General features: G+C 45.9%; 1 protein-coding gene across 6 annotated transcripts in view; it reads right to left on the bottom strand.

Moving 5' to 3' along the window:
• Positions 1-330: 330 nt before the first annotated feature.
• Positions 331-9,351, bottom strand: part of COL14A1 (collagen, type XIV, alpha 1) — a 115,003-nt gene continuing 105,982 nt past the window's right edge. For 2 of the 6 annotated variants that reach the window (XM_014965421.1, XM_014965422.1), the window contains exons 45-48: positions 3,537-3,614; positions 2,601-2,756; positions 1,160-1,252; positions 331-1,066 (exon numbers count right to left, since the gene is read on the bottom strand). In XM_014965421.1, coding sequence (XP_014820907.1) covers positions 927-1,066; positions 1,160-1,252; positions 2,601-2,756; positions 3,537-3,614 — 467 coding nt within the window. In that variant the 3' untranslated portion in view covers positions 331-926. Of the gene's footprint in view, positions 1,818-2,600; positions 2,757-3,536; positions 3,615-9,351 lie in introns of all 6 variants that reach the window. The other 4 variants (XM_014965420.1, XM_014965424.1, XR_001414447.1 and 1 more) reach the window with 3 other exon arrangements.

The following is a 9,351-nucleotide window of genomic DNA, read 5'->3' as shown; positions in this document are numbered from 1 at the left end:
CTCCTCAAAGAGGGTTGGGTTGGGGTTTTTCCTTCCTCTGATCCAAGTTCCCTTCGTGCCCCTTCCTGCCACTTTGACTTTAGCAGGTCATTGTACAAGACCTCACATCCAGAGGTGATATGGTCACCTCATCTCACAGTTACTCCCCGCTTGTTCATATACAAATTTAAAAATAAGGCTAAATACTGTTTATACCAACTGCCTGTATCCTTTAGGATAGAACTGTTGCCCAAAAGTGTTGAAAAAGGAAAATGTATTTTCTTCTCTTTACATTCTGTCCCCCAAAGATCTATACAATTGTTCTAAGCTAAAAATCAGTCAAATACAGAATTAATGTATAAAAGCTTGCCACTTTTATTTGCATACAAAACAGAAATGAAAGAGGTTCACAATAAATTATCAGTGTGCTCCCACAGAACATTCTAGTGTATTTATATAAGGTGGGTTAAAAAAAGTATTCCATTAACATAAGATCCGTTGTGAAATGGTAACAGCTGGTGTCAAGGGAATATGCCTCGTTTTCCAGTGAATTTGGGCAGGTTACTCTGCAGTAACGCAGTTCAGCCAAAACCAAGGGAACGTGATCAACTGGAGACACATGGATAACGAAACAGGAACTTTTCGGAATGGTTCTACGCCCCCCCCCACTCGCCGGGTGTGGGGTTTAGATACAGTGTGAGTAGTGTATGGACAGCACTCCAGAGAAAGATCTACAGGTGACCTTCCATCATCATCTAGCACCAACCCACTAACATACTACATTTCTGGCATGCAAGATAATTAGCGTTAGTTGTTGTATCAACTGGCCGTGTACATTTATTTTCTCCTTTACTATAAGAGCCTGTAAACATCTTCCGTGCCAGGTCAGGCACCTGGACAAAGGCCAAACACAGATGCACATAAAACGTTTCCCTTTTTTAAACAGTTCATTGAGAGGGTTTTTTTCCGTTCGCCCTTTTGCGTCCTGGAGTCTTGAGGCTCCTTTTGGCTACCTTCCTTGGGAAGCGACTGATTCCTGGGGACCTCAGTTCAACGGCTTCCAGCTCCTCTCGAACGGGGGTGAACTCTGGTTGAGCGAGATGAGGAGATGGATAGGAGGGCTGGGAGTACGGGGGCGGGAGGGGGTAGGACCCGTGACCCACGTAGGGCTGCTGCTCACCATCGTAAAGGTCCTCGGGGTCATAGATTTGGTAGGAGTTATGTGGCAACTGCACTACGGGGATGTCTTGGTCGGTTGGTTCACCGTATCCACCTTAACCCACCACCACCGAGAGCATTCGGACAGTTAACACGGGAGAAGGGGAGCAGAAAATTAAAGCACTCATTAGGAAATTGACATTTCGTATAGAGATGTATGTATATATAACGGGCGTGAGTATATATTTATAAAATCTTTAAATACACATCTTTTATTCACATAAAGGAACAGTGAAAACATTTAACAAAATTAATAAGCTGGAGCAATTGGAAACCCCCCAACAGCCAAGTTAGTTGGAAACCACCACCGGAATTTGTCAGCTGTCCAGCTGTAACACTGCGCCTGTTACACACTGCACAACCCGCCTGCTTTCGCTTATGCCAATTACGGGCTAAAATTCACCATTAACGGGCAAAATGGGTCAGGCGATGATACTTTTTAGCAGTGCAAGGAAGCTACGTGCATGTACAGCAGCGAGTCAGTTCATTAGTGGTAGTCAATATTGTTGCTGGAAAGCCCAGAGCAGTTCAGCGTCCATCTCTGACCTTCAGCCAAAGGAGAACGGAACCAGAGGGAGCCTTTCACCTTCGGGATTGGTAGCCATTGTAAGGGATTGGGCCTTCAAACAGGAGAGGAACAACAGGGAGGGGAGGTGAGGAGAGGAGGAGAGGAAGAGACGACAACAAAAACATCCAGGTGAGTAAAACGTACAAATCGGGGGCAGATTAAACCCTAAACATCAAACAAATACGCCTTTTGCATAACATTGGCAGTAACTAGTGCTCTACTAATAGATTTCCATTTCAGGTTGGGCGACATAATTTGTGGTAATTTTGTTAACTTCCTCCTGTGGCCGCTCCGTGCTGGGATGAGACGGGACAGTAAGACACAGAGAAGATGTAGAAAGACTCGTTTTCTCCAGGTTGCGTCACTGGTTAATGACGGACACGTGCATCCCTGCGTCAGGGGACACTACCAGGGTTTAGTAAGGGTCATGCTCTCATGCCACCCAGATGCCACGGGGAGGAGGGGGGAAGTTGAGTAACACGTTTGGAAAACTACAAATGTAAAAACTTGTCTGTCACGAGTGTGAGGAGGTGGGGATGGAACAGGGAGACCCTTCAGCCCAGACAGAGCAGGATCCTGCAACTACACACACACACACAGAGGACAGGAACCAACTACGTGGGGTCTGTTCTACAGGTTGGGATCTTGGTGGGCTTCCTTTGGTCACTATGCTGTGGTCACCTTCTCTTCCTGCTGCAGGCCCACAAAACACAGCAGTGCTGGACACGCTGGTTTTTAGGGAGCGTTTTAGCCTACCAAGGTTGGCCAGTAGTCTCCATCTTATTTTGGCTGTTAGGAAATGCCACCCCCGCCTCGGCAAGTCCCGGCTACTCACCTCCCATGCCGTAGCCAGCGCAGGAGGACGGGTCGCAGTACCCCGGAGGGCCTGAAGGACCCTGGGAACCCGGGGTTCCTGTGTGGCCAGGGGGACCTCGTGGGCCTGGAGAACCTGGTGGTCCCGGGCTGCCAGTTCGACTTTCTCCTGGAGGTCCTGCAGTGAAGGGGGAGATGAAACACCTGAGCACCGTCTTTCATAAAGCGGAGTTGAGGCCACCTTGGCAGGCCTGGTGCTTGGAAACCATGGCACCGAGCATGCTGCAAACACTTTCAGGAGATAGTTTGAGCAGAGGAGCTGGGCATCCTGGCTCCGACTCCCCCGGGCACGCCGAGGGAAAGGCTGCAGCCTTCCTCTGGCAAGGAAGATGAAGCAGCAGCCAGGGAGGAGGCTCGTCGGGAGCGGGTTCCCTTGCCAGAGACAGCTGTTAGCCAGAAATTCAAACTAGAGCCGATGTTTTACCAAGCCTCAGACATTCAGAAAGGCAGTTTCCTGGGGGGAGGACAGCCCTGGATGCCTCCTCAGCTCCTTATTCACACACTCCCCTTCAATACACCTCCTGGCACTGTTGTGCCTGGATAGCGGTACTCTCACAGCCAGAATATCCTAGTGAACTCCACACAATTTTATGCCTGTTTCAACAGGACCTGGATATCACCCTCTCTGCTTTTTCAGGAGCTAAATACAAATCCCTGTGATTAATGTGCTTAATATACATTTCTCTGTCAAGTTACAGTTAGGTACAACCTTGAGTCAGTGGGAAAACAAACACAATCCAGATTTTTTTTCCCCTTCCCAAAAATTATGGCAGTTAAGATGCCTGACTCTTGTGCTGCTTAAGCCTTAGAAGTGGAGGACAGAGCCACCCAGGTCTGTGCTGCTTCACACAAGGGTCAGAGGGGTCTCCTCCCAGTGCCCTACATGTAACGACTTTACCTGTAGATCCTGGTGGGCCTCGGGGTCCTTGTGTCCCAACTCCTGGATTGCCTTTTTCTCCCTTCTCGCCTGGTAAACCTGAGGAAACAGTACCCATCAGAGTCACGTGCAGTGTTTATTATTTAACCAGGGTTATAGTTCCATATGTTATTTTTCATCTAAAAACAGATGGCAGAGAAGGAAGGAGGTAAAAATAAAGAATTATTTGGTTCTTTTTCCCTTCCCTTCCCTGCCAGCCTCTCAAGGGAAACATGGCATTCCTGGGGTCTTAAACATTCCTGCTGCCATGGTGGTTTCATCAAGGTGGTATGCGGAGCCATCGGCCAGTTTCCAGCCTGCACTTCCTGCTGGAAACCTGCCTCTGGGCTACACCGAGGTACAACTATTGTAAGTCAGAAGAATCCTCAGAGCCTCACAAAGCTGTCTATAAATTACTGTGTGGCCCAGAAAAGTCAAATTTTTAATGCTACAGCCAATTTTCCTTCAAACATTCACCCACCAAACAGTGGTTCAGCGTAAGATGGTTCTACACATGAATGGAGAGAGCTATGGTGAGTTACTGCAGAGTCTTGCTAAAATGCAAGAAAGGAGTTTCACACAGTCAAAATCCATCTCCCCAGACAAACCCCAATGTAAGAGTCTCCCAGTCACGAAACTGTGATGTTCTAACGGGCATTGAGTTGGGTTCCTGCACCTGGCTCATGATCCTAAATTTCTGTCATTGGGTCTGATCCACAGAGATCACAGATCTAGTAATCCAGGGAAGGCGCTACCTTCTTCCAGCTTTCCATCTCCTCCTGCACCACCACTATGGCATCCTATAAAAGCACTTTCTCTACGCAGTGATCACAATGAACAGTGTCAAACTCAAGTAGGTGTCAAAACTACAAATTCCAGACCCTGAGTTTCCATCAGTAACTTGGAAACTCTCATAAAGTCTGTGTTTGATTTGGATGGTTCAAAAACACTAAATCCAGGCTGGTTTGTGGGACTTTTCCCCCTTTTCCAGACCTCCCAGCACTGGTAATTGCTCTCACTGCTTCACGGCTTCCACACTTTCAGAGTCAAAGCCAACAGAGACCACCTTCAAAAAACAAAGTCGAAAGAGCCCAGCTGCTGCCCTTGATGGGGCACTATCTACAATTCCAACTGACTGAGCTCCTGCCTTCCCTTCTGCTCAGGTAACCCTTCCCTCTTAGGGAAAAACATCTGGAGGACACCTCATTTTTGTGAGGAGTCACAGAAGACATTTTTTCCCCTTCGTGAGCTACTTTCTGATGGAAGCAAATGAATAAGAACAATTTCTTAACCATTTAAAAAGAAATAATTAAAATGCATCACTGACAAAGAATTGCTGAAATTGAGTTTACAAAATAAGAGTCTACTAAAGTACAGGAGATTTGGTATTTGCTGAGGAGTTCCAGGTCTTCTACAGAACAGGTGGCTTCTAGGGCAATATATCATGCAGCCAAATCACTTGGAAAACACAGGCCACACACATCCCTGCACTCAGGAACTCCAGACTGAGCACATCTTTTTTAATCAAAGCATGATGAGCTCTGTTTTACCCCTACGAGGCTTTTTGCCACTGTTCTGACATAGTTTAGGTATTTCCCATTTCCATTTTGTACGTCTTAATTCCTCTGGTTCTAAAATTTTGTTATTGAATTAAAAAAAACATGTCTTTTGGTGACCAGCAAACAATAAAACCATAAGCACTTCTCACAGCATCTTCCATTAGGGGGGTCTCCAAAGCTTTCCAAGTGTCTCTAGTAATGCTGTATTTTACAGGAGAGACTTGGCCACCCAGAGAAAGAGTCCCATGGCCAAACAAAATCAGCAGGAAGTGGCAAGAGAGAGCAGGTGTGACAATCTGGGTGATGTTCACACCATTATTTTGCAAATAGCGGGTATCTCCCTCTTGCTTCTAGAGGATATTGGGCAAGACAGAGCAAGGTCTTGTACACCTCATCCCTGAATAACAAAATCCCTGGATTTTTGTTATCCCTGGATAACAAAATATTTATAAAACTATTTCTGAAAGTGAAATCTTTGTGTTTGGTTGTCCTGACCATTCAGTGACCTGATGACTGCAATGCTGCATCAGCTTCCTCTGAGTCTAACGCCACTCCCTGTCTATGGCAGCACCTTAGAGGTGTCACCAAATGTTCCTGTGCCCAGTTTTAGCAACACAAGTGCCAGGGTGCACCCCAGAACGTGCTCTGACCAGGAGACTAACTCGTGCCTCTGAAGTCACCAGCTGCTCTCAGTGGCTTGTTGTCTAGATCCTTCACCAGCTTCACTGCCCTTCTCTGGAGCTGCCCTGCAGGGAAAGACTTGCTGTTTGCAAAGGGCAAAGCGTGTACGTGTGGATTGCTTTGATTGAAGGACGACTGCTCCATGACAGACCATCCATTGTCCCACTGCACGGTAATGGTACACACTGACTTCAAAGACAATTTTCAAATCACAGCCTTCACAGCCTTCCCTGCACTCGATTATTATTCTTTACACGCACGAGAACACACACCCATACGTGACGTTCGCAGGATAAACTGCAGTAAGAAATGATAAATATGGAACAAATCTACTCAGGCTAAGAATAAAATGTTCATTCTGGAACAAGTTATGAAGCTCTTGCGCAGGGCTAACCCTCCTTGAAATCACATGGATATTGAGTTCCTAAAGCAAACACACTGAAGGCCAAGACACAAGTCTGCTTCAGGTTTCTTTGAGTCTAATTTCCAGTAAAGTTCCCCCAAGTGAAAGAGAACACAGACGCTGAAGGAAGAACACCCCATTCCCGAGGCAGAAGTCACAGCAGTTACAATCAAACACTTCATGGGGTTCCGTCATGGACCTTCCACCAAAACTCTTTATGAGAGTAAGCTGACAGATTCACAGACCTCTCGGCCACAGTAAATGGCTCCCTCCTAAAAGTGTCAGTACATTCAAAATTCACCCATTTCGCTTTCTATCAAGCTCATCTTTGCATTTCACTGGAGCAACAGCTTCCAGCAAGTCAACCAGACAAGGCATCACTCTCCGTGTAAGTTCCTGCGATGGTTAATCACTCCCAGGGACAAATGCCTGTATCAAAATTTGTCATTTGAGTTAGAAAGGCTTCAGATTCTAGTAACTTTTCACATTTGTGCTCTGGACATACTTCAGCAATACCATCAATACTTCATCTCTCTCTTCACACTAACCACTTTTTTGTGTCTTGCCTCCATCCAAAATAAGCAACAGCTTGGGTTCAGCCCCGGGGAGATCACACGCAACTGAAATCAATTACTTCCAACACTCTGCTAAAGATACCTCTGATAGTATCGGTTATTAAAAACAAAACCGAGATCATGAACACATTCTCTAGCAAAGAAAATTAAATGTCCATGGTTTCTGCACAAAAGGAGATCTTAGGTATTGCTTATCTATTTTTGTCTTCAAAAGAATACCATCCTTTCAGAAGAACTGCATATTGCAATTAAGAAAAATTAAACTGCTACCAAAAATGTCCTCTTTCAAAGACAGTCAGTTGTAACCATAAGGTATAACACCGCACAGTGGGTTTTTTTTTTAATCCAGATGAATCTAAAATTAGAAATAAAAGTATTTAATTGACTCAACCAGCGAAAGTTCAATTTAATTCCATTGGAATTTTGCCATCGGAGCTGTAAACATGTGGCATTTGATAACACATCTTTAACTAACTCTCTCATATGAAGCCAGGAAGCAAATATAGACGAAGCTGTACTTGAGAACGGTGACTCTTCCAGTGATGGTTTAGGTATTTATTGTACTTTAATCCCAGCAGGATGCAGTGAGAAGCCATAAGTTTTGTGCATCACTTCAGGACACAAGAGCAGAAATCCACCCAGTAGCAGAAAAGTAACTGCCCTGTCACAGCATCTGCATAATTTTTAGTATGGCTTTTACATTTTCCCTCAAAGTTGAGAAAACTACCCATGTATTATAAAAAAAAACTGAAAAAAAAACCCAACAAAAAAAAAAAACCCATGCTGAATCTTCACAGAATCACAGAATCCTCATGGTTGAAAGGGACCTTTGAGATCATCTAGTCCAACCACTCCAAAAAGTAAACAAACAAACAAACAAACCCCCACAAACAGACACAAACAAACAATCTCGGGCACTAGAGCATGCCCTGAAGTGCCATGTCTCCATGTTTCTTAAATACCTCCAGGGATGGTGACTCCTCCACCTCCCTGGGCAGGCTGTTCCAGTGCCTGACCACCCTCTCAGTAAAATAATTCTTCCTAATATCTAATCTAGACCTCCCCTGCCGCAACTTCAGACCATTTCTTCTGGTCCTGTCATTGTTTCCTTGGGAGAAGAGGCCAACACCCACCTCTCTACACCCTCCTTTCAGGTAGTTGTAGAGGGCAATGAGGTCTCCCCTCAGCCTTCTCTTCTCCAAACTAAACATGCTCCGTTCCCTCAGCCTCTCCTCATGACTTGTTCTCTAGACCCCATCACCAGCTTTTTTATATTATTTTGCAGAAGTCCAACTACTTTCTGAGCACTCAGAAGCCAGACACTAGTTATTTAAGTCCCAGTTCGTAAACAGAAAATCAAAAGATGTCTGAACTGTCTGAAATAAAAATTGAAACCAGTGCTGTGAACTAGTTAAAATAAAAATAGAGATGAGTGCTATGAATAATCACTGTTTGGGTTTGTTTTCTTCCAAACTCCTCTGTTTATGCAAATATGTAAGAGAGCAAAATTCGAGTAATTTATCTGGGATTATGTCCTATAGGGGACTATCACACAATTTGGCCTCCTTAATCTTTAAATCACCGGTCCAATTCAAATGGCCTCTTGGGGCACAAAAACATATGTTAATATTGCTAACAAATATTGAGATTGCCAGAGAAGTTTCTTTTCACATGATAAGGAAAATACTATAGTGTAGACCCCACAGCGCACAGCTAAAACAAAAATCAATTAGGAAAACCAAATAACAAATATCTGAGTGTGATCCTAACACATTCACTTACATCTATGCTGGAAAAAGCAGAGCTCAGCTGGCAACAGACACCGAGAACTGAATCTGTCAGGAAAATGACTTCTCCTTTCTCACTGCGGTGGTCTTTCTTGGAAGGCCCAGCTCGTGTGTTACTAGTGAGAGAATACATCCAGGAATGGGACACCCTGAGCCTAGAAGTTCAAGTGGAGGTTTCTAGCAAAGCTCCAGGACAGTGTCTCAGCCCAAACGCCCTGATTAAGGCCTGGCAGAGAGACAAGGTAAACAAGGGGGGAGAAGCCATTGGCCAGGGAAGGCAGCAGGGAAGGTCACTAATGTCACAATCCCTCACTGCTGACATTTTCCAGTAAAGCTCTCTGTGGTGCATGATTTCAAACCAGTTCCTCGGGCTACTTTTAGAAGTTCCCCCTTCCCACAGGCTGGGATTGAATGGGTGGTGGGCAGGAGGAAACATCTAGCCTCCCCCCACCTTTTCTCTTTGCCCTCTACCAGCACTTTGCCTCTCAGCTCAGAGCCAGGCACAGGTTTGTGCAGAGAGCCCAATAGTTTGTGGGAAAAAAAAGTAACTCTCTATTAAATTAAAAACCTTTTATTGCCCCCCCCCCCCCCCCCCCCGGCCGTGACCCCGCCGCCACTCCCCGCAGCCCGGCAGGGCAGGCTGAGGGGCCGGGCCGGGCCGAGCTCCGGCGAGCACTTCCGCCGCGCCCCGCCCCTGAGGCAGGGCTACCGACCGGTCCCGGGAGAACGGGGAGGTGCGGGGCGTGAAACGCAGCGGAACTTTCCCCTTCTTGTCACCCGCGGCTTAGACCC

The sequence above is a fragment of the Calidris pugnax genome, unplaced genomic scaffold (assembly GCF_001431845.1).
Source record: "Calidris pugnax isolate Ruff unplaced genomic scaffold, ASM143184v1 scaffold41, whole genome shotgun sequence".
Taxonomy (NCBI): Eukaryota; Metazoa; Chordata; class Aves; order Charadriiformes; family Scolopacidae; genus Calidris; species Calidris pugnax.
This window is presented reverse-complemented; position numbering and strand designations above follow the sequence as displayed.